Source organism: Hemicordylus capensis, chromosome 2 (genome assembly GCF_027244095.1).
Source record: "Hemicordylus capensis ecotype Gifberg chromosome 2, rHemCap1.1.pri, whole genome shotgun sequence".
Taxonomy (NCBI): domain Eukaryota; kingdom Metazoa; phylum Chordata; class Lepidosauria; order Squamata; family Cordylidae; genus Hemicordylus; species Hemicordylus capensis.
The window spans coordinates 54,709,472-54,735,581 of record NC_069658.1 but is presented as its reverse complement, the minus strand read 5'-3'; the positions used below and the strand labels follow the sequence as shown (position 1 = coordinate 54,735,581).

Genomic DNA, 26,110 nt, shown 5'->3' with positions numbered 1-26,110 from the left:
GTTTGTAGTGAGTTTCACTGCTCTTAACCGGGATTCCATTCAACCTCCATTATGTCTGAATGCAGCACTGGAGGATGCATTCTGTCAGACTTGAGTGGAGGAAGGAAGCTCCTCCCTCTCTCCATGCATGATTGGCTTGTGCGGGCTGTCCTTCAAGTAAGAAGGAAGCCCACACAGTCAGTTCCCCCGCCCCCATGCAGTCTCCCTGACTTCAGAGAGGCTGCTCTCCAGATGCGGACAGGAAAGCAGGAATGGGGGTCTGTGGAACCACGGGTCCATTGGACTCACATTTCCACATTACATGCAAATGCAGCCAGTGTGGACAAGGCATAAACTTGGGGGACCGGGGTGGTGAATGGTCTGGATGGTCCTATGATCTAATACAGTCTAAGGCAGCTTCAAACAAGGGGACTCTTGGAAGTCTCGGAGGGCCAACCTGCACTTCGTGCGTCTGTGCGCATGTGCATGCATGCATAATATGAGAGATGGAGTGAGATTTTGTACAAGAAATTGTAAGAGTTTGGTTTGAGAGACAGAGAGAAGTGTGCTTTTCAATGTGACATGCTCCCAGGAACTACAAATCCCAAAGTTCTTTGGTTCCAACTGGCATTTCCTGTGCACATGCAGAAGGAGTCAGCAAGGCACAGCAACAGACTGGCATCTGGCAATAATAAGAACAAACTCCATTATACACACTGAGTTCTGAGGGACTGCTGGACAGAACCAGGATTTACAAGCCCCAGAAGATATGTGGGTAAATTATTTAGGGCCCTGATCTGCAGAGTGCATAAAAGAAATGATACTAGATCTCTGAGAAAGGGAACTAAACAAAGGGAACCTAAAGAAGGTAGGGGCGTTGCTAGGGAAAATGGGGCCTATGTTCACTTCTCTCCCCGGCAGCCCCTTGGAGTAAGGGGGATAATGAAGAAAATTGTGAAGAGTGGGGCTTGGGGACTAGGGGCCCCAGGTTCTTTGAACCCATTTGCTCAATTATAGTTACAGCCCTGGTAATTCCTGTTTTAAAAATGCCCTAATGCCAGGTGTGCCTATATTGTAAATACAAATCAGGCATCCAGAAATGAAAGTTTACACAAAGGGAACCTAAAGAAGCTAATGTTGTTTTAATATGACGTATGGATTTTAGTGTTGTATATCACCTTGGGATAAGTTTTATGAAAAGTGGTATAGAAATCAAACTATAAACAAATAACACCAAATAATCACAGTTCTTCCATATAGAAAAGGTTTTTCAAAAGGAAGAAGAGGGCCCTTGTTACAAGTTTGTACCAGGCCCAGAAAAATGAATATTGGGCATGATGTGTGGATTCTGTTAATTTTGATGGGATCTGATCAGACTACTGAATTGTGAGCAATGGCTCATCCAAAGGTGTCTGGCATGAGTAGAAAGTCACTTCCATTCATGCAAGGAGGAGGATCCATACTTTTCACCAACTCCCCCTTCACCTGCAGCCCCCTCTGCCATATTTCCCACTCTGAGGTCTCCTTTACAGGAAGTGCTAATGGTTTTAGTAGGGAGGAAGGGGCATAGACATATTGCTCTGTGATGGATCACCCCTTGCGCTTCTAAAACCCAAGCATTGGTTTTCCCTGCTGGCAATTGTGTGAATGGAGGTAGTGGAGAGAAAAAGCAGTTTCTGCAGTCTACGAATCCTTCCATATGATTTTCTTCAAAACTACCTCTTTATTTGGAAACTATATTCTTTTCCCTGCATTAAAGTATATAAGCAAATTAAAATTTAAATGCTGCAGGACATTACCAAAAGCATTTAAATTAATTATTCAAATTCAATCTATATTCCAATTTTCAGAAATATCCCTAAACATTACTCTTTGGCCATGAAAGCAATGTGATTTTTTTTAAAAAAATGGAATTCAACCTTGAGGTATTTGTTGGGTAATTTGATGTTATGTCTTTTTATGTGGCTGGCTCCATATTGTGCAACAGACGAAGGAAGGGAAACATAATAAGACAGGCTAATAAAGCATTGCCCAAACATTGCTTGTAAAAATTTGTTGTTTTGAGCCTAGCAGTGTATTATGCTAATCAGCATGTGTAAAGGATATAAATGGCTGTCTTGCATTCCTGTTATTTGTATATTAATTATTTTATAGCTTAGGATTTAGTGCACATAGCCTGAAAATCTTGGTAGTAGCTATTTGCTGGGATTTTACAGCTCACACGCTGCCATTAACTAACCCCATTAAACTAATTTAAATGATTTTAACAGGATGGTTAGTATCCAAGATAAACAATAAGTACTTGAAGGCTTTCATATTATGTAAATAACATGAACTGGGGACTGAAGAAACCTAATCATGTATTTGGTTTGGATTGAGGAAGTAGGTAACTGTTCTCATTCTTGGAATTAAGAAAACAAAGGCTAATCTAATTTATTCTCACTATATTCTTCAGCAAGCTATATGTGCTAGCATGATGCTACAGCAACTGCCAACAGAATTCCGTATCACACACTGGCAAAGAGCAGCTCCATGGCCATATTTGTTCATGCTGTGAACGGAAGCATAGTAGCAAAAATGGAGATGGGATTCTGTTGCAAGAAAAGTGTATGTCATCATCAGCTGGAACTTGAATGGTATACCTGAGACGAGGTTGGGATTCTGTTGGTATACCGCTCACCCTGCTGTCTAACAGTCTCCCTGCCTGAGCTGGTCCCGGATGTGGCATTAGGGACCCCGTGGCTGTTAGTCCTGGGGGACTTTAATGTCCATGCTGAGGCCGCCTTATCTGGTGCAGCTCGGGACTTAATGTCCTCCATGATGACCATGGGCTTGTCTCAACTAATTTCTGGTCCCACACGTGGCAGGCCATACTTGGTCTTTGGGTCAATGGTGGACAGTGGTGCTCCATGAATAGTCCAGGAGGCTTCAATACCATTATCATGGATGGATCACTATCTGGTGAAGATTGGACTGAGGGTGGGCCGAAAACACCTCTGCAGTGGTGGGGGACCAGTTAGGACGATCCACCCTCAGAGGGTTATGGATCCTAATGGATTCCTGATGGCTCTGGGGGAGTTTCCTGCTGAGAGAGTGGATGATCCTGTCAATGGCCTGGTCTCCCTCTGGTATGAGGAGATGGGTCAGGTGATTGAAATGGTTGCACCTAGGTGTCCTCTCCCAAACCACTGAGCCCAAGTGACTTCCTGGTATACAGGCGTAGCAGACAATGAAGCAGGCTGGTAAACAACTTGAGCGTTGGTGGTGGGAAACTCAGAATGAATGTGACCGAACACAGGCTAAAGCCCATATTAGGGTCTACTCTATGGTGATGATGGTGAAGCAATCCTGCTTTTCCACCACCTTCGCGTCTGCTCAGTGTCGTCCAGTGGTGCTTTTTTGAGTGGTTCGGGGCCTCCTAGGCCATCAAACAGAACCCTTGGCTATGAACAATTTGCATTACATTTTGCTGATAAAATTGCTCACATACGTTCTGACTTGGATGCTAAGATTTTGGTGGTGCCGGAACGAGATGTTGCTAATGCACCATCTGTTCTTGTTTTATCAGATGGTTTTCAGACTGTGTTGCCTGAGCAGGTGGACAGGCTGCTTGGAAGGCTAAGGCCTACCACGTGCATGCTCAACCCTTGCCCTTCATGGTTGGTGAAGGCTTCTAGGGAGGGATTGGGTCCATGGGTGGCAGGGGTGGTGAATGTCTCTCTATGGCAGCGAGTGGTACCTCCTCAGCTGAAAGAGGCAGTCATCAGGTCCCTCCTAGAAAAGCCCCAACTAGACCCAGAAGACCTGGATGACTTTTGACCGGTTTCTAACCTCCCCTTCTTGGGCAATGTTTTGGAGAGCATGGTGGTGTCTCAGCTCCAGGCTGCCCTGGATGAATCTGATTTCTTAGATATTTTCCAGTTGGGCTTCCAACCTGGATATGGGATGGAAACTGCTTTGGTCACCCTGGTGCATGACCTACACAAGGAGATAGACAGAGGGAGTGTGACTCTGTTGATTCTCCTGGATCTCTCAGCCACTTTCTGTACTATCAACCATGGTATCCTTCTGGGACTCTCTGGGTTGGAATTTGGGGGCACAGTCATACAGATGCTCTGCTCCTACCTTGAGGGTCATACTCAGAAAGTGGTTCTGGGGATGCCTGCTCCACCCTCTGGCCTTTGGCCTATGTGGTACCACAGGGATCCATTCTGTCCCCTGTGCTATTTAACATCTACATGAAACCTCTGGGATAGGTCATTCATAGGTGTGGCCTACGGTACCATCAGTATGCTGATCACACCCAGCTCTACCTATCTTTTAAGTCAGCAGACACCAGGGAGGCAGTGGATGCTCTGAACCATGGTTTGTAGGCTGTTCTGGACTGGATGGGGGCAAAGAAGCTGAAACTTCATCCAGATAAGACAGAAGTGCTCTGGGTTGGTAAAACTGATTATCAGAGTAGTGAGGTAAATCTGGTCTTGGACGGGGGGACACTCCCCCTGAAAGGCAAAGTCCACAGCTTGTGGGTGCTTCTGGCTCCAACACTGTCCTTGGAGGCACAGGTGGTGGCAGCGTGCGGAAGTGCCTTTTACCAGCTACAGCTGGTGCGCAAGCTGTGACCCTGCTTGGAGAACTCGGACCTGACCTCAGACACTCATGCTTTGGTAACATCCAGATTGGACTACTGCAATGTGCTCTATGTGGGGCTGCCCTTGAAGGCTGGTTCAGAATGCTGCTGCATGGGTGCAAGTCACACCCATCTTGCAGCAGCTTCATTGGCTATCAGTTCACTTCCGGGCGAGATTCAAGGTGCTGGTCTTGACCTTTAAAGCCCTGCATGGCTTGGGGCCAGGGGTACCTGTTGGACTGCATTCACCCATATGAACCTGCCAGAGCCCTCCACTCATCATCTCAGGCCCTGCTTATGGCCCAATCATAACAGAGATCCAGTTGATAGGGACTAGAGACAGGTCCTTTTCGGTTGTGCCCCTCGGCTTTGGAACGCCCTCCTTGAAGAGCTTCACCATGCTCCCTCTCTCAGTATTTTTAAATAACAACTAAAACACATCTTTTTAAAGAAGCTTTAAAATCTCTCACCTGTTGCTTGTATTCATTCATTCATTCATTTGACTTCTATACCGCCCTTCCAAAAATGGCTCAGGGCAGTTTACACAGAGAAATAATAAATACATAAGATGGATCCCTGTCCCCAAAGGACTCACAATCTAAAACAAACAAACAAGATAGACACCAGCAACAGTCACTGGATGTACTGTGTTGGGGGTGGATAGGGCCAGTTACTCTCCCCCTGCTAAATAAAGAGAATCACCACATTAAAAGGTACCTCTTTGCCAAGTTAGCAGGGGTATCTGGTAGGTTCTTTAGTCTTTAGTTTTTATAATTCTTAGGTTTTAGCTTTTTAAAAAATAATTCAAAATTTTAAAAGCTAATTCTGATTGTGGTTTTAGCTTGGATTTTTAACTTGTTTAAATTGGTTAATTTTATTAGTCTGATTTGGGATGCACACATGAGCAAAGTTCTGCTGGTTAGGCAAAGCTTGCTGCCTCTCTGTCCGTTGAGCTCCCTTCTTATAGTTGTTCCATCATCTGATCTCCATAGAGTCTATTTAAAATATCATCATCCTTCCTGGATCACAAAAGGTATCAATTGCTGTTACCCTCTAATTATTGATCAGTTCAGGATATTAGGTCAGCCCAGAGTAAACAGGACCTGAGTTCCAGCTCTTATTAACTGTTGTCGGGAAGAATATTGTTCTATTGACATTCCCAAAGCAAATCTGCATCTCTGAGATTGCAAATGGGCATCTTCTCTTGTCCCCAGACTTTCTGGTGCCTGGTCTTCAAGAATGTTAAAAGTCAAAGGTGTTAGGAAAGAAGAATCAAGGCTATATATCTGAGACAGCAATTAAATCATTTTCTTTTGTGTACATCTACCTAGGATGTAATTCTAAAAACAACAAGAGGTTATAAACAATGCTTCTAATTCTACATTGCAAATATCTCCTCAGAGGAAGACAGGATTATCCCTGTCTTTTCAAGGCAATTCACCAGATAGCAAAGCAATGGCCAGTGACTAGTGTAAACTTTCTGTAAGAGGAAATGCAAGCTCAGCTCCTGGCTTCCCCCAGAGACATTACCTGACAGCAAGTACCAGTCAATTTTAGGAGTTTAATCATTTTACTCCATAGAATTCCTGTTGCAAGGAGTCCCGTGGTGCTGACAAAGATACAGATCTCAGCCCAGCCTGCTGGGCTATGAGTTCTGGTCCAACATGAATGAGCTGGACAAGAACATATCCAAATTGCTAGTGTGTGTAAATCTTCTTAACATGCATCTATAAAGGCATTCCACAGTGATAGCATTTGGATATGTGTGAGACAGGAAAACTAGCCTGGCCATTGTGTCCCTTGATTACATGTTTCACAAACATTGAGAAACAATGCTGGATGGCCCCTACCGTCACAAAGTAATAACCATCTGTCCCAAAGACAAGTCATGACATCTGGGTTTCATGTCAGTTCATCTGAGTCAGTTCATCTGAGTTCAGGCATTAATTGATTTCTTAATAAAGTGGAATCGGACCCAGGCCTGGATTTCACATAATTTTGGATTGATAACTCTGGGTTTAATGTGGTAGTCAGGTTGCCCACAACACTCTGTGTTTACTGGGATTCATTTTTCCTGCCCAATAGCATATTTTCCTCAATTCCAGAATGAGCATTTTGTGTTGTCCAAAGTGCTGCCAAATAATAGTGATCATAATCGTTTTTACTTCTTACAATCAGCTGGTGTTGCCAAATACTTTAATTCATGTTCCAGATCATTGTTCTTGCCAAAGCATGTCCACTCTATAGTATTGGATGGTGTCCATTTGTCTGTGCATCTGCAGGTGGTTCATAATGTTAATTTGATGGTGAATGAGTAGTTGGTTTGAAAATATCATATTCAGAATACTATAAGAGTAGGATACTCAACTTTTTATAGTATAGTTTGATGATTATAGAACATACTTTCTCTTTCTTCTCCTCTCTGTCTTCTAATGATTTTATGCCACTGATAGCAGTGCCTTCCAATTGGATTCATCGCTCTAACAATATAATTATATTATAGTAACATAATAGCACAATCAGAGGTTTAACTACAGTCCCATAAAAAGGAAAGTTATTGTCTCTTTTCTGCCATTGGTATTGGAATCTTATTTCCTTGTAAAAGGCTATTGTTGTTGCCTGTCTATAAAGTGTGAGCCATATTTGCCCAGAAACCACATGCCACGACTATTAGTCATTCGTTACTAATGACTGTTTATCACTGCAATTAGCAAAGCAATCCTCAATGTGCCAGCAACATAAGGTTCATTCAGAATTTATGGAGTACAGAGCAGCCAGAAGTCTGGCATCTCGATCCTAAACACATTTGCTTAAAAATAAAACCCATTGATTTCAGTGCAATGTATTTCCAAGTAAGGACTGGCTCACATGTCCATTTTTTAGCAGGGTTTTTTGTTTTTGGCCCTTGGTAATATGCAGTTTCACAGCACTGGGAGCCTATCACGGGGTCATTTTATTATGAGAAACTGTGTAGAAAAAGTCACCCACACAGACATTTGGCTGTCATGATATTCTCAGTGTCCCAGCTCTCCCAAAGGAAACTGGGACCAACATAAATTGATATGGTTCTCCCCACCCCCATGTATTTTTCTATGAAAACCACTTCATGGCATTTTTGAATGAAAAACATTGGCTCACATTCTGAGCAGGGTAGTGCTACATCCACCCTTTCCAGTGGACATAGCTTTGCACCACTGTGGTTGCACAGTTTTATATACCTCACAAGGACAAAGCACTGGTTAGGCAGCAGATTATGGGTAGAAATGTGTCAGAATACCTCCCAGAGCTCCCCTTGGGCTGATGTGATATGATATGACATACCTGAACTAGGAAAGGTGAAGAAGATGTTTTTATTCTGATCCAGTGACAATACCTCAGCTGATTCAAGCTCCATAGCCCTGGATTCATAACATGGAACTAGGGCATCTGCTGCTATGAATGTATTTAAAGTGTATAAAATGAACACAATTTATACAAAAATATTATCTGAGTTTATGATGTTAGTGAAATGTAAGTAGCAGCTTTCAAGAGAACCAACATTTTTACCCAGCATTCCTTGCTTTAATTGTCCTTTGATAGCACTTACTGATGTGTTTGCAACTCATAAATAGAATGCATCACATTATAATAAAGAGAGGACATAAATAAACTCACTATGTATTCTTTGCAAAATGCTCTGGTTATAGATTGTTGTGTGTCAGCTTCAGTATTTAAGTAAACTTAACTTCTCAGAGGTTTGGGGAAGTAGCAAGTGAATGATTTGTAAATGACCTTTGGAGAGGTTTAAATGAATATGATTTGTTAGAGTGTCACTGCGTCAATCAACAAGCTAAATGCATTTTCAGACCAGGTAATGGGTATATATTGTCCTTTGGGAAGAATTTCTTCATTTTGTGTATGCTTGTTTGAAGTTTCCATTGGTTTTCAAAGCAAACTCAGCAGTTTGACTATTGCAATGAGCTATTTTTAAAGGTAAAGTGTGTCATCGAGTCAGTGTCGACTCCTGGCGACCACAGAGTCCTGTGGTAGTCTTTGGTAGAATACAGGAGGGGTTTACCATTGCCGTCTCCTGCGCAGTGTGAGATAATGCCTTTCAGCATCTTCCTATATCGCTGCTGCCCAATATAGGTGGTTCCCATAGTCTGGGAAACATACCAGCGGAGATTTGATCTGGCAACCTAATTTGAGAGCTGTGGCTGGTGCTGAATCCACAATGCACAGGGCTGTGTGAAGCTTCAGAGGTCTACTTGGTTTCAGCCCACTTCAGTATAAAATTGGGGTGCCACCTAAAGTAGGACCAAAGAGAACAAATCGGGCTGAACCCTTCATCATGCCAAAGCTTAGCTTCAGCCCCTCCCAACCCTACCTGTAAAAGTTGTTACAGGACCAAGCAGGGGCAGGAGATGTGCTACTTTCCTTTATGTTCACTCTCAGCAGCCTGGAAGCAGGCAGCATTATCCATGGCTTGAATTTTAAAATGCTCTTTACCTCCCTTGGAGTCTGGGAAGGGCATAGGTCTTCCTGGGAGTTGACTTTTCTGATGCAACAGCAATAGCCACAGTCTCAGAAAAGGTTCCCTGGGGAAGTAAGGAAAAAAGTTATCTTAAACACAAGCCATGGAAGAAACAAAAACAAGACAGAGTTTGGTGAGGAGAGAAGGCTTAGGTGATCAAACCCCTATCCCTGGGTGGCCGGGAGAAAGTATCAAATCCCAGCCCCCACCAGCTCTGCTTGTTCAGTCAAGATTAGTAACTCCCCTCCCCACGACATCACGTGGGCCTTGTTTTGTATTTCTTAAGGTGTTATTTAGGTGTGAAAAGCCACCTAATGGCACAGCAGGGAAATGACTTGCCTAGTGAGCAAGAGGTTCCTGGTTCGAATCCCTGCTGGTATGTTTCCCAGACTATAGGAAACACCTATATCGGGCAGCAGCTATATAGGAAGGTGCTGAAAGGTATAATCTCACACTGCACGGGAGGAGGCAATGGTAATCCTGTATTCTACCAAAGACAACCACAGGGCTCTGTGGTCGCCAGGAGTCAACACCATAAGAACATAAGAACAGCCCTGCTGGATCAGGCCCAAGGCCCATCTAGTCCAGCATCCTGTTTCTCACAGTGGCCCACCAGATGCTGCTGGAAGCCACAGGCAGGAGTTGAGGCCGTGCCCTCTCTCCTTTCATTACTCCGACTCAAGGGCACAACTTTACAGTTGTAAATATGTTTTTAAATATATATATATTAAGTTTCTTTAAAAATTTCTATAAAATGTTTATAGAAATGTGTATGTGCACATTTATAGAAATGTGTTAAATGGCATCCGCAGCAGTGGGACCCCTGCAGAAGGGATGGAGAAATCCTGCTTGGAATGCAGGGGAGAAGGCAATTAATGAGAGAGGGGAAGTTGGAGGACAGTTGGTTGACAGTTAAGAGGGGAGAGAAAGTGAGCTGGAGGCTTGGAGGAAAAAAAGATGTACAGTTCAGGAAAGACTTCTCCTAGGAAGAGAGAAGCAGGGCTTAAGTAGAGGGTAAAGCTGTTCCATATAAGAAAGGGTAAAGACCTTGTGGACAAAGACCTAAGAGGCCTCAGAAAGGAGGCAAGTCAGAAACAAAATATCCCAGTGAGGCACCCCAACCCCAAAGTGGAGAAAGAAAATAAGGAGAGAACTACAACTGTCCATTATCTGAGAAATAGCAGCACCTATGTAGGTTTGATACCTGGATGTTAGGTGCCTGGACAACTCATTTCTGTTGATCTTCAGGATAATTTGAAAGGGGTTTTTGTTTTGTTTTTGCCTTTGTTTTGGAAAGAGGGCATAAGTGGTCTGTGAAAAGGATTATTACAGGAATTGTGGGAGGAACAGACATTTGAGACAGACAGGATTTTCTTCTCCCTGCCACCAGTAGAAAATAACTCATCATGTGTTTAAATGCTAAAGAGGCACTTAACACAAGTAGTGTAAAGCGCCTTATGGTGGATCCCTGCAGACAATCAAACATGTAGCCCTGGGCGGCCAGTTGGGGGGCTGCTTGGCCCCTGGAAGTTGCAGGATCCCCCTCACTAGCCCCTGCTTGTAGCCTCCTGACTGGAAGTCCTATCTTGACTGCAGTTAGCCTGCATGATCTGTTTCTGAGGGAGATGTGCAGGAAAGGATGAGTTAAACCCCTCCCCCTCTTCTGAGGCTTGAGGAGAACAAGTGGCTATGGCAAAAGCTTTCAGGACTGTGTGGTTCCTTTGCTCTTGCATTTTCTTTTATTTGGTGTTTTTGTTAAAAGTATTTTCAGAACTTTAATACAAAAGTAGTTGATATTTTAATCTTTAAAACTGTGTTGCGTGGCTATAATTTATGGTTCCCTAGAGCTGCCTGAAGATGAACTCTTTGTACGTATTAGGTATCAGGAAAGATACTAATAGCTTAGGGCAGGCACTTCATTAAATATTGGATATAGTCCAGGTAACTAGCACTGAATGTGAAGATGAATCATAATCTTATGTAGTTGTTTACAATAGAGTGAAAATAGATGTACACTAAATTATGAGTGTTATGGCTTAGTTGCTTTCATTCCCACACTCCCTATCATTTTATAGCTATGATATATATAATTTTTGTCCCTAGGGGATTTTACTTGTTTTAGTATTCAGACTCCCTGAAGCGTAGCTTGCCCCTTAATCACTTTGGGTTGTTGCAGACTTGCTTTTATTCTTCTTTTCTTTCTTACCTTTCCAATTTCCCATAGATCATATTGCAGCTGATTTTATACCAATGGTTCATGTAAAAAAAGACAATCTTCTATACTACAGGAGATCAATGAACCAACTAAGGCCCAATTCTCACAAACAATGGATGAGTAGATAAACATATCAGGAATGTTCTATTTCAGGCGGGCGGTGGGGAAGTGTCAAATGATTGAATGTTCTCCCATTTAAAGCAAGGTGTTACAGTAAGAACAAATCTGCCTACTTTCCTTTCACTATCCCTACAACTGGATGAAATTTGGTCCAAATCAGTTAGGCAGCTCACGTTAGCCCACTTGTGCATCACCATCCACCATCTTGAATTGGGGGTGGATGACATCATTACAAACTATGCCCTTGGGCCATCCCTACATGTCCCTACAGCTGTAGCAAATTTGGTTCAAACCAGTTAGGCGGTTCACAAGTTAGTCCAATTGTACCTCAAATGTTCATGTTTGTCATCTTGAATTGGGGTGGATGACATCACCACAAACCACACCATTGAGGTGTCACTGTGTGTCACTCACTACGGGTGTACCAAATTTGGTTTAAATCGGTTAGGCAATCCACAAGTTAGCCCACTTGTGCCTCAAGTGTTTATGTGCCCAACATCTTGAATTGAGATGGATGACATCATCACAAATTAAGCCATTGGGCTGTAGCAAATTTGGTTCAAATCAGTTAGGCAGTTCACAAGCTAGCCTGTGGTTTGCTTAACCTTGGCTGGCAATCAGCTGGCTGATTGCTGCCTGTTTAAATAGTTTACCCTAGCCCACTGCAATTTCCAGCAGCGAGCCAATGGAAGGAGTGGCCGGTGACTGTGCCCTGGGGCACCCTGGGATGGAGAAGGGGAAGCTCCTCCTGCTCCCAGCATTTCCCTTCGGTGCACTGCCACTCATGGGAGTGCACGGCCCAGCAGAAGGGAGGGCTGCAGCCATTCATCTGCCAGGGAAGGCAGGTGAGCTCTTGCCTTCCCTGCAGTCCATCCTCGCTCCCCAGCAAGGTCGTGTGCACAACCTCATTTACTAAGCCATGAGTAAACATAGTTGGACTTACTTCCAGGTAAACATGGACAGGACTGCTGTGCATGGTGTATTTTTCCCAACCAATTTTGTTCCGTTCCACTGGCCATTATGTTTATTACAAGAAACAAAAACAAATTCTTCCATTTTTGCCAATGCTTTCTGAATATTGTTTTCTGCTAATGTTATTTTTGTTACTCTTGCTTTAGAGCAGCAGCAATATAGCTGCTGAAGTATGTTACACAATGCATAATAATTATGGCTGACAGATGGAAGAAGCCATTCTTTAAAAGTTTGGCTGAATAAGGCTGTCTTTGTAGAAGCTATTGTTGACGAGAAGTCTCATACTGCTGTATGTATAGGAACAGGATCTTTCAGCCTAACCAATGTATAAATGTCTCTCAGGCAGATTTAACCTTCCTTACAGGCAGTTATTTGTGAACACCTGAACAGTTCAGTAACTGTGTTAATTATGAATCCTGCTGAAATACATGTCCTTGTGCTTGTTGATAAATACACAGACATATATTGCATGTTCTTTCTTGTATAAGAAGAAAGTTTCCCAATCCTTGGGAAAGTGGTAAAACTGCCGCCCTGTAACCAGAAGGTTACAAGTTCGATCCTGACCAGGGGCTCAAGGTTGACTCAGCCTTCCATCCTTCCGAGGTCGGTAAAATGAGTACCCAGAATGTTGGGGGCAATATGCTAAAATCATTGTAAACCGCTTAGAGAGCTTCGGCTATAGAGCGGTATATAAATGTAAGTGCTATTGCTATTGCTATTGCTATTGTATATTTTCAATAATGGTTGGGTTTGGGTATTATGAGTGAAGGATTGGGAAACTAAACAGGGCCAAATGATGGCCCACATATTCTGCAGTGATACAAGGGCAGAATAAGGTCTTTGCCCTCACAGATGGAGGAGTGTAGACATAGCAAAAGCATCTTCTGCAGCCAAGCGCATGGAGAGGGAGATGGGGAAGTTATTTTCACTCCACTCCCTCCAAAAGCCCCTTTTGCAGCCAGAAATATGTCCTTGAGGGTCAACACAGCCCTAGCTGGATCCTGAATTAACATAATACAATACCTATCTCCTTTTCAAATCTGAATTTTCTAGGAAGTCTTCTATATATTATCATGGAGTCAATGTGCCATAGTGGTTAGTGGAACAAACTTGGGCTTGAAACTCATTGCGTGATCTTGGGCCAGTCACTAAGGCTATGGGCACGAGCAGCCAAACCTAGACTAGGGCAGCCCAACCTGTGTTTTGTTGCCCGTGTGCACTGCCAGGATCTAGGGATGTGCAAAAAAGGTTTGAATTTGAATCAGTTTGAATTCAAACTGGTTTGGTTTGAAGGTTAGAACTCGAACCAAACAGGGCATTGAACTGGCAATGCCAGTCTGAGTTAGAACCAAACAGAGCCTGATTCTGTTTGAACTGGTTCAAGTCTCACAAAACTGGGTTAGGTGGTAGGCACCCATGGGTGCCAACTACCACCCAAACCCCAAAGCAATCGGACACTCCTGCAATTTTTAATGATTTTTTGAATTTTTAAAATTATTTTTCTCATAGTGTATAATGGGAACTGAAACTGGCCCATTATACCCTATGTAAAGCACCTAGGGGCACAAACATGCTAACCTGGGCTAAGGGGAGGGCTTTGCAAGCGGGTTAGCTGCTTGTAAACCACCGGGCTTGTCTAGGCTCTCCTAGCCCAATTTTTGCTGGTTGTGAGAATAGCCTCAGAGTCTATCTCATGATTTCCTATTGAACCCGAGGGGGAGTTGAGGCCATACCTGCCAGGACTCGTTTTCCTAGCCTCCACTGATCTGCACAGCTGGGAGCAGCACAGATTTGTGGGTGTGTGGTCGCACACTGAAGACAACAGGGACTGTCGTCTGGGGGTGGGGGAGGTAGGTTCCACCCTGCCTTACCGCTGCCCGGTCATGTGCATACCCTTATAATCTCTCTGCCTAACATACCTTACGGAGTATGTTGTGAGATTAAAATGTCAGAGAACCAACTATGCCACAGTGAGCTTCTCGGGATGAGATACCAACTAATTCAAGTAATTCTGGAATATACTGGAACAAAATGAAATAAGATTTAGACTAGGTTGTCAGCAGCATTTTCTGCTGAAGGTACACCTTTCCCCTCATTGGTAGACATAAATTGACTGGTCACATGCAGGCTTTTAATATCCAAGCTTTAACCCTGACACCTCTCCAAGTTTTGAAAGTAATTGTTTTAATTCATAGTAATGTAATTTGTTCATGAAAAGGAAACTTTAGCACATTATATGAAAAGAGGTTTTTTGATATATTTAACAACAACTAATCATTATGTAGCCATGACATTCAGATTGCTTATTTAAATTCCAAACAGGAGGAAATCTTAATATTCAAAGGATTTAAAAGGTAGAATCATAATAAAACTTTATCATCACTCACATCCAGAGTTAATAAGAACATCTTAGTAGAATTAGTTTTAGCCTTTAAAAGAACACATCCAATGTTTCTGGGAGCTTATCCCAGGTGTTTCCTAAAGGATACCACAATTCCACTGAGTGGGGGGTGGGGAGAGAAAATAACTCAATGCTCTAGAGTTAGTTTGCTACCTTATGGTGTTGGGTGATCAGTTATTCTCCAAATAAATAAATAAATAAATAAATAAATAAATAAATAAATAAATAAATAAATAAATAAATAAATAAATCCATTTCAAAAAGGTGATCTCATCTTTCCTCTCTTGTTGGTATTGGCCAACATGATGCACAGCATCTCACTGATGCTGCAAACCATGTCGGGAGCTGCTACAAATGCATAAGGCAGCCCCGAGATAGTTGAGAGCAAGAAGTTGTGAAGGCAGTACTGCACCAGCTACTCCTGTTCACCACTATGTGAGTAACTCTGTTGTGCTGCTTGCACTAGGGTTGTGCACAGAACCAGGCGGGGGTGATTCGACAGCAGTAGGGTGCATCTTTAAGTGCGGGGAAGGGTGCACCTACCCCTCCCACTGCATTTCCCCCACCAGCGCTCCTGCCTGCCGCCTTGTCATCTCATCTCCCAGAAGTAACAGATGCGCCTGCGCATGCCGGGCATGAGCACGTGCACATTGCAAGCATGCACGCACACAGCGTGAGCCCATGCCCGGCATGTGCAGGTGCATCTGCTACTTCCGGGAGACGCAGCAATGGGGCAGCAGGGAGGTACACTGCCGCCCCGAGGGGCTTTAACACAACAGAGCGCCAGCAGGGGAAATGCGGTGGGAGGGGTAAGTGCACCCTCCCCCGCCCTTAAAGATGCACCCCTCCACAGTTGAACCAGCAGAACTGCCCGCCAATTGAACCAGTTTGGAGGCCTATAAAGGGCCTCTAAACCGGTTCTGGGCATGTCCCTAACTTGCACAACCCACTCATCCATCCACAACAGCCCCGATAAAATGTTGCGCATCATGTCAGCCATTGCTTGGGAAAGAATCTGGTCTAGAGATAGTTGTCAGTCCATCAAAGACAGATTATTTATTCTTGCCAATAGCAAAAATATCAAAATGATAATAAAGCAAACTCAATATACAATTTTAAAACAAACACAGCAAATATAATTATAAAATTAAAAATTACTAAGCAGCTTTAGTTAACGATCTTTGCTTTTATTTACCAAGTAATAAGCTTGAGGAAATAAGTCATTTTAGTGGCCTAATAAAAATGCCAATTTATTGATGAGAGCCATAAGGATTTTATTTTTAAAAATCCACATTCCATCAAAGCCAGTGAATGCCAAGAAGCAAACCATCTTTCCTGATGTAATGGATATACGATTGTATCCACAGTGGGCCTCACAGAAGGTACCTCTACCTGGTTTCCAGGGATTCTTCCCTTCCTCTGATACCCTCACGCCACAGCCAATGCTGACACTAAAGTTTCCCAGCCCTCTAGAACAGGGATTCTCAACGTTGGGTCTCCAGATGTTATTGGACTTCAACTCCCATAATCCCCCGCCCCAGTGGCTTTGGGTTGGGGATTATGGGAGTTGAAGTCCAATAACATCTGGAGACTCAACGTTGAGAATCCCTGCTCTAGAAAGTTTTTTTGGGGGAGGGGTAGAGGGCTCAGGAAGCTGGAGTGGAAGGGATAGGGAAGATGACTTGTGTAAGCACCATTGCATAAGTGCCACTGTGGATGCAACCCCCAGGTTTCTAACATGCCAGAGTTGCAAGGACACAAGGTACCATGGGGGTTCTCAATCAGGTTGGGGCTACACATGCAGCAGAATGTGATGGTAGAATGGCCTGTACCATTTGCTATTGCAGGTAAAAAATAACACTTTTTAATGCTCTCTCTTTAAAAAACAACAACAACAACAACAAATTTCCTTGAGATGTAGCACACCAAGGAGAAAGGTTCCAGCATCCTTTCCCCTTTCTATTTGCTATTTGCATCACTAGCATTCATGCAGAAAACAAAAGGGAGCACTGAAAACTATTATTCCCTTTCCCCTCTGCACTGCAGTCTAAAAGTACTGTATTGCATTCCATTGTAGCACTTCAGGACTCTCTCTCCTCATTGCGTGATGTATGCAAACTAGACCTCAGTGTGTCTTAAAATACTGCAATGACTGTAGAAGTGACACCACTGACCAATAGATTGTGCTGTTCCATGCTTTACTTTTTCGTAAGCTTCTGTGTCTTGTCTTAGCTGTTCTGCTCTATTGATGTTATTCAGAGTTTCCCTCCAAAGTGAGGTCTGTGCGTGTGAATGGCCAGAAGAATGGCCAGGCCCATAATATAGTTCTCCTGTTAAACCAGTATTACAGCACGCTAGTCTTCACTCAAAAGAATCGTAGTCTGTCCAACAATCTTGCGCTGTGGTTTAGTTACAATTCCTCAAGTGATGCAGGATCTCATCTCTTGCAAGGAGGGCATCCTGAATCTCTTTCTGTAGTCTAAGGGCCAAACTACACATGTATGCAAATGTGTGCTATAGAATGCTTCTGCTTCTGATTGGAAGTGCCTCTTTTCCCCTCAAAAATAGTCATTTGGAGGGGCAAATCCATCTGGAACAGGAATGGGATAAAAGGAAGTTCAATCAGTCTTTCCCTACTCCCTATTTACCTAAAACCACCCCCTGAACTATTTGCATTGTACATGTTTGGCCCTAAGCCTAATTCTAGATTTGCACCTGTAAATTTAATTCAAACTGTTTATCTCACATTTGTGAAATGTATACCCAATCCAGTGGCCAAATGTGAGACTATGTAGGAAAACTAACTAGATTCTTAATAGTAATCCGTTCTATCAAAAGCACTATGTGAAGAGGTAACATGGCTCACTGTCCTTTTGCTATCCCATCCCTTCCCCTACCTCACCTTTCAACAATTCATATACTGTACCCACATTGATAATCAATCCTGGCACATCTCAAAATAGATTAAAAGTTGTCATGCAACTATGGATTGCAGTTTTTATTCCCTTTGATGTGTATATCCAATTTTCTGTTACCTGCTTATATACATATGCAAGTGTATGTGCACAGACCATGAATCTGAGAGCTTAGTATACTTTAACTTTGCCATGTTGTGTTTTTGTTTTTCTGTTTATAGATTGACCTCCTTGTGCCTACAAAAGTGACTGGCATTATTACTCAAGGAGCTAAAGATTTTGGTCATGTACAATTTGTGGGCTCCTATAAACTTGCCTACAGCAATGATGGGGCGCACTGGACCATATATCAGGATGGAAAGCAAAAAAAGGATAAGGTAAGGTAATGAGGCAGTTGATATTTGGAATGCATTTTTATAGGAAGCTACGTCTCTGGTAATCTCAGAGCTGGTAGCCTGCAGGTTAATGTATGCCGTCTGCTTTATGGAATGTTCATGCCTAAGGTTCCATGGCTAAAAGTCAAGGTGAACAGAAAGAAACCATATTATAGTACATCGACATTTACTAATACTGTAGTATTAGACACAAATATATAACATCAAATTTAAAGCTATGAAAGGAAGGAAATACATTGTTATGTGTATGTAGTCATTTGTTTAATTGTTGGGATTCACTTTTCCGCATGGTAGAGAGACTAGAGTACCACTGGGTGGGAGGGAGAGAGAATGGAGTGTGATTCTCTGTGGGGAAGAGAGCAGAACACACCATTGGATGTAGGGTTGCGAGGAAAGAGCAGAGGTAAAGAGCAGTGATGACTCATATCACTTCAGGCACTGAGTGGACCTTGGCCAACTTGCAAGTCATTGCTGGAGCACCTTAATCAATTCAACCGATTAAGTAAATATTTCTGAATATGTAGGTACCTTCAACAACCATCAGTTTCAAAGGATTAATTTTATTACATGTCTGTATTATTTAAAGAAAAACAACTGTCCTTGAAAAGGCAATTGTAATATGTCTCTGCATCCTGACTTTGTTTCTTGTGCTGTCGTTTTTGCATAACAGAGCTAACTGGCACCTTGTGCTTTAGTCCTAATCCTATTTATCTTAAGGCACAGGAAAAGGCATATGCTCTTTTATTACAATGAGGACCATTGTAATAAAATAGCTGCCTTGAGGACCAGTTATTTAGTTTCTGCATAGCCTGTTAATCCTTTAAACAGTTCCCCAGCAAATGTTATTTTCAAAGCTGGGAGAGATCAGCATTAAAGATTTCACAGAAATTCCAAAAGAGATTTAGGAATATAGAAGCTGATGACATTATAGATTCATAGTACATGGACTGTGTTGTTTATATCAGTGGGGGAACTATTATTGGAAGTGTCTTCATAAACATCTTAACTATTTACACCTATGGTTGTGGTGTATTTTGTTTTTTAAAAGCATTGACAGATTAGTTTGGATATCAGCTACCCATTGCATTCATCTTGGGCTGTTTAAAGAACACTGAGAAGCAAAATACAAATACTTTCTGGCAAAAATATTATCACAGCACCTACAATTTTCATAATGGAAATCTAAAACTAAACCACTGCACCCAACATTTCAGAAAGGTGGTATAAACTCTAGAGCATAGTAGCTATAGAAAACTCTGTATATTTGTCTCAAGCAGGGCAGATTTGTCATAGACTTTCAACTGAATACTTAAATTTGCATTTCATATATCAATATGAACCAAAAGCAGATCATTTAATAGCTCTGTAATAATACATATTATTATTTTTGATATAACTAAAAAATCAAGGGGAAAACACTGGGGATTATTTTGTAGACCTGCCTCAAGACTGTTAACTTTCCTAGTTATTTCCTTATCCTGGGGTGAAACTATCTTTGCAGGAGGAAGCAACTCTTCTTCCTCCTCCTCACAACCCCACGACACCACCACCTCATACTTAGTGACTGCCAGCTAGACCATCACATCCAGTTTGTCATTCTTCCCAGATAGAGCAACTGTAGCAGATCTATCTGACCTTCAGATAGTCTGCAGTGATGCAGGGCAGCACTCAAGCCCAGTTCTCACCTTCCTTGAAGGTATACTACTGAAGTTATAATATCTGCATGGTCGGCTTTACCAACACTACCGAGACCAATGGATTGAGTGATTCTTTTTTATTTATTGAGGTCGTACACACAATCCCTTTTCTTGAAGTTGGGAAGGGCCAGGGGAAAGGCAAGATTGTGGCAGATGCCCTGCCCACCACACCGTGCTTGTTGACAAGCAGCGCAGCAACAGAGAGGCTGGGGAAAGGAAGGACGGACGGCCTCCAGAAATCCCACAATGCACTGCATTGCTCACATAGTACATTGAAGGCATTCTTCCCCCAGGTTCTATGGTAGCTTGGGCTGCTGGCAGCCCAACTGGGGCTGCAGGCAGTCCATGCTTCCACACAAGCAGGGACTGAGGTAAGAAGAGAACACGTGCACACTCTCTTACCTCAATAAAAGCCTGGGGAAAATTCTTGGGATACCTGGGGGGACAGCACCAGGATCAATGCCAGGATCCTAGCACTTCATATGAAGTGCCAGTAGGGCTGCATAAACCTGAGTATGTATGTATGTATGTATAACACATATAATAAAAATGAGTTAAGAGTATTTAGCTAAAAAATATAAAAACAAATCTGATATTAAAATATATAATATACAAACACAGAAAACTATAAATGGATACAAAAAACACAGAAGCAGCAATAAAACAATCATATAAAGACCTGGATAAAAAAAGCCAAGATTTAACCAGCTTTCTAAAAACTGTGACCAAGTCCGAGGAGCGAATGGCCACTGGGAGAGCATTCCAAAGCCTTGGGTCAGCAACAGAGAAGGCACTGTTCATGTAAATGGCCTTTATTGCATCTGTGTCCAAGTGCAAAAAAGCAGTATTTTTACTACCCAGCCATCCTTTGGAGTAAGTTAGGCTTCCCTAAGGTGGCTTCATAGTTGAGCAAGGACGAAAGTCCATTCACACAAATTCTGGCCACAGGATAATGGGCACAGTGAGCTTCCAGACATCTTCACTGTGTGCCTGCCTAGATCCCCAATTCAGTGCCAACAGAGTTGGGTACAAAGATTATACCATTTCTAAGTGAATACAGGTTGGAATAATTATACCATCATTCCAACACTGAAGAAGCACAACCTCATTTAAATGCAAATTAAATCTTCCTCAACAGTAACAGTCCTGTTATTTATTCTACTTTACAGTGTTTTCCCAGACACTGATATTAGTTTTGCTTTTTTCCTCTGCTGAATGGTTGATTGCAGTATTGGTAGACTTTGGGGAACAAAGAAAATCACTGCTTGAAAGGATGTCACACTTCCAGTGCAATAGATAAATCTTCATTGTGATTCTAAGTGCAAGTGTTCTTTTGAAGAGAAAGTCTGATGCTCTACAGCTGGAAGTCAAAGGTAGAAAAAGTTTTAGAGTCCAAAGAGGCCTTTCAGCTTTGAACAAATCTGTAGGATCTTTCCAATCCAAGGTTAATTATTTGGTGGCGTGATTTGAACCTGGGTGATTCATTGCACCCCCATGCCCCCACAGAGACAAGACATGACACACACACAAAAACTGGCCAGATTAATAGGAACAAATGCTCAAAATAGGAATAATTTAATTAAATAAGCATATTAACTAACTCAACAACAGGCATCCTGTATTTACTGAAAGAGTTCAAGGAATTCAATGTAAAACGCTGATCTTGCAGCAGTAAGAGCCAGGTTGTATTATGAATGTTTAGGAGGCAAAGATTTTTGTTATAACTGGACACCCTTAAGCCGTAACCCCCGCCCCCAAACAAACACACTAACCATCACCACCACCCATAAAAAATGCTCCCCTATGGAGATCTTGAAGAGAGACCGTGGGTGTGTGTGTGTTAAAATTATGAACCAAATGGCACAACGCAGGCAACAGGCCGACCCAATTAAAAGGTGCCATGGATTAAATGCTAACACATAAGAAAAAATACTGTCTGAAAGAAGCCAGCATGGATTTAACAGGGCAATTCTTGATCCACCGACATGAAAAGCACCTCTGCATCAGAAGAGTAGAACATGAGGAACTTAAAGTCAAAAAAGAATTATCCAACCATTTATTTATTTATTTAGATTTCTATACCGCCCTTCCAAAATGGCTCAGGGCGGTTTACAATTAAAAACAAACCACTAAAACAATAAAGAGCTAAAACAAAAATTAAAAACAATATAACAGTTAACAATTTAAAAACATTTTAAAACAAGAATTAAACAATTGCAGTAATTAAAAACCCCAAAACTGGGTTAAAACATTAAAACCAATTTTAAAACCCTGGAAAGTCAGGCCAAACAAATACGTTTTAAGGGCTCTCTTGAAGGCTAATAGAGAATTCAAATTACCGACAAAACCCCACAAAGTAGAGGCAGCTTCTGAGGTGAGCTGCTGATTGAAACAAAAATGGCCATAAACCCTAACCCCATTGGAACTCCTCAAGTGTATCAAAAGACATGTGATCCGACTAACGCAGCGTATGAGACAATGACTCCAAAAATCTCCTAAATAAACTCAGCAATCATGGGACAATGGAACGGATTCAAGGGTGAAACACGATTGGGAATAGGTAACAAATGGTAAGAACACAAAAGAGGGGATTGAAAATAAGGATTACCCATATTATGAATTTAAATTTACACTGCAATCTGACTACAAAAATTCACACTGCAACAAACCGGAAAAACCCCCTTCTGTTGAATACACATTGGACCCGGTCTCACGATCAGTGAGACCCGGTTTTAAGCTGTGAGCGAGAAGAGCAGGCTAAGCCCGCTCTCCCCGCTCACGAGCGGGCAGGGAGCTCTGGGCGGCCGGATCGGAACCCCCCACGCCTCTCTCGCTCACTCTGTCCCCCTCCCCCCCACCTGCCTCTCTCGCTCGGCCACCACCAGTCACCAGGCCAGGCGGCCAATTCTCCTCCTCCTGGGTGTGCCAGCCAATCAGGCGCCTCCGCAGCCCAGCCAATCAGCTGGGCTGCCGGGACGCATTTTCCCCAGGCACACCTAGGAGAAATATAGATCGATAGATAGATTATGATTGACCCTTTGAAAGGACTAAGCAAACTAATTGATTTGTAAAGAAAGAGCAGGGGAGTAATCAAATTAAGGGGCAATGAATCAATGACGAAAGAAAGCCATAGAACAAGTTTGGGGGGTGGGGGTGGGGCAGGAAACCTATTGAAGTGTAAGAAAAAGAGCACAAAAGTGACTTAGTTAAACAATAATGAACCACCAAACCATATGGGCAATAGCCCCGAAGTAAAGTGGCAGCCTCCTTGGAGCCAAGGGGAAGTGGAGTCACCACAGCAGGCAAAAAGGAATAGCCTTCACTGTTGAATCACCACCACAGCCCAGTCCCTTCACAGCTGAAGATAGCTGCCACTCTCCGCGCTCCAGTAGCTGCTACAGGGCCAAGAAGCAGCGAACCTGCTTACTGCCTGCTCCATCCAAGCAAGGTGAGCATTAAAGCAAGATGAGCATTATGGCTCCTGAGTTCTGCTTTGGACCACTTTTTAATCTGAGCTGAGGAAAAGCTTCTTCACAATGTCCTCTAGCATTGGTTCCTTCTCTGGCATAGGGGTGTCCAGAGACCATTTTTGCACAGTTCAGTCCAAATTTGAAATGAATTCTGACCACAGTCCATGAACCAGTTTGGCTGAAATGACCAGCCGGTCCAGTCCATTTTATCAAATCGACTTGAACTAGTTTACCGGTTCAAGCGGCTATTGTAAAGTTAGGAAATAGGATACAGTTTATAGTGGCTGTGGTGAAGGCAGGCAGGTGGCGGCAGGGAGGGGGGTGCGAGAGGCACCTTCTAGAAGTAAAGGAGAAGGTACTGGCAGTGCTTACCAATGTGTACTGCAGAGGCGCTTCCCCTAGAGGTGCTTCCTCCATGGTGTGTGGTGACATGGCAGCAGCACAGACTGCCATTGCCATCTCCCATACAGTATGAGATGATGCCTTTCAGCATCTTTCCTATATCGCTGCTGCCCGATATAAGTGTTTCCCATAGTCTGGAGAACATACCAGCAGGGATTCAAACCAGCAAGCTCTGGCTTGCTAGTCAAGTCATTTCCCCGCTGCACCATTAGCTGGCATACACAGGACCTTTAATTAATTTTTGACAGCTTCCAGCTGCGGAAGGGGAGGGGGCCCACATGCAAGGAACCCTTTCATTGATAATGCACCTGATCTAGTTCAGCTGCCCAGGAAGGGATCCTTTCTAAGGTGTTGCGTGTGGAGTCTGGTTGGTCAGCAGGGCATTGATTTGCCTATATGCCTGGACAGTGTCTGAATTATTAAAGTTCCCATGGACGGTGCTGCTCCCTCCAGTTGTATAGAGTGGTTCCTCAAACTATGCACATATTTGTCCATGTATCCAAATGTTCAGCCTTGACACCCAGCTTGGAGGTGTCACACAGACTGCTGTGGCACCATGCACACTGGCACAGGAAAGTATACTGCCAAAGGGTTAATCCAAAGTTTGGGTTAAAAGATAGCTCCTAGAATTCTTAAGGGTTCTGTTCTATTTTTTTGTACCAGTTTGTAGGGGAAGGCGAACCAAGCCCCTTCCCCTTGGTGCAAGCATGCAGTCCATACCTCATGAAAAGAACCATCCTGGGTGATGTTGGGACTGGGACAAGCTTGAGAGCCCTGTGTGATGATAAAACATGCCATAGATGTGCATCTCCTTCTTCCAAGGACCACTCTCTCATGAGAGTGAAAGGCCATGGAGACATGCACGTAGGCCGGAGGGCTGTCTCCACCCAGCCTGGTTACTAGATCCCTCAAGCCCTGGGGAGTGGCAATCCTACAACACCTGTCCTGGTGACTGCCGCAAAGCAGGAGTCCAAGCACTCCCTCTGGCAGTCTGGTCTCCCTGCAATACATATGCTTTAAAAAAAAAAAAACCTGAACAGCCACCAGCCTTGCCAGGGCTCACTCAAATCCGTGGATGCCCTATTCCAGGATGCCCCATGGTGGCCGATTTACATATACTGCAATGCTGGTCCCAGCCCGGCTGTAGATGCGGGATCCATCCCTAACTCCATACACCTGAAACCACTAGGACACATGGAGGGGACTGGACTGACTGGAAGTTTGGAAGGGTTGAGGGGCGAGGGGATGATAGATAGTATGAGTTCTATTTTTAACCAGAGATACTGGAGGGGCCCACATCAGCAGGGTGGGGTGGGGGCCCTAGAGATGAATGGCCTACCTCAAGAGAGTGCGGTCCAACAGAGACCGAGGCCGATGGAGCCTCTGGTCCTCCCCAGTGGACTGGCCCTCTCATGAGAGTGCTAATCCCCAGCTGGCAAGCTGACATGGGGGCAGGAGTGTGTTGGGGCTTACTGGGCTGCTTGGTACAGGTCTACAAGAGCATCCTTTGTCACAATGGACCTAACCTCAGGATACTTTGCCTGCCCTCATATACATATTGCCTCCTATGAAGTCATACTTATCACTTCCCGGAGTAACAGAACACTATTGCTCCTCTCTATCCCCCAGTAGCAGTACTTCTGCTTGTGCTCAAGACTCTATGGGTGCAGGGCTCTTGAAAGGTGGCTGGTGCAAGTGGTGCGAGGAAAGAGTTAAAATGCCTTTTCCCTGCTGAGGGTGGAAGCCAAAAAGGCATGTTTGCACCGGGCATGCCCCCTCAAAGGTCATAGCCAATGAGTGCTGCTCTAATGATGTCCTGATGACTTGCCCAGAGTCTGGCAATGTGCACAGTACAGAGCTTGCTGGGAAGGAGCCTTGGTGGTCCAGGGAAAGGGAGGAGTCCCTCTGCCCAGAAGCCAGAGGTTGCAAAACCGCAGTTGGATGATTGTCTGCAGGATGATTCCTGGGTTCACAGATTAACCACAGGTTCATCTACCCAAGGTTTCATGCTATGTCCAAACGCACCCTCTCTCCCCTATCTTCTTCTTTCTCTCTCTATCCCTCTATTTCCCCATGAATGCTGGGAAATGTAATTTTCCATGGAAGAAAATTAAAGTGGCATAAAATAATCATAAAACACTCCACAGCATAAACTTTAGATATATTTAGATATCATTAAAAACTTAGTTGAAAATAAATGCTTGTATGGGCCAAGTCTGACAGGCTTTCCTAGGAGGAGAATCATCACTTAAATCTGGGAATAATTCCGCAAAAGAGGTGATACCACCAAAAATATTTTATTAATGTTTTATTAATGTTGGATGCCAGTTTTATCTCTGCCGTTTTGTAGAACCCAAAGTCTGGCCTCATTTGTTGATCTTAGTTCACAGGGGGATTCGTA

At 43.3% G+C, this 26,110-nt stretch overlaps 1 protein-coding gene across 4 annotated transcripts in view; it reads left to right on the top strand.

Annotated features, from left to right (window-relative positions):
• The window catches only part of EDIL3 (EGF like repeats and discoidin domains 3), a 412,931-nt gene that overhangs the window by 371,152 nt on the left and 15,669 nt on the right, over positions 1–26,110 (top strand). For all 4 annotated transcript variants that reach the window (XM_053295163.1, XM_053295162.1, XM_053295161.1 and 1 more), the window contains one exon: positions 17,967–18,122. In XM_053295163.1, the coding sequence (XP_053151138.1) occupies positions 17,967–18,122 (156 nt within the window). The remainder of the gene's footprint in view (positions 1–17,966; positions 18,123–26,110) is intronic.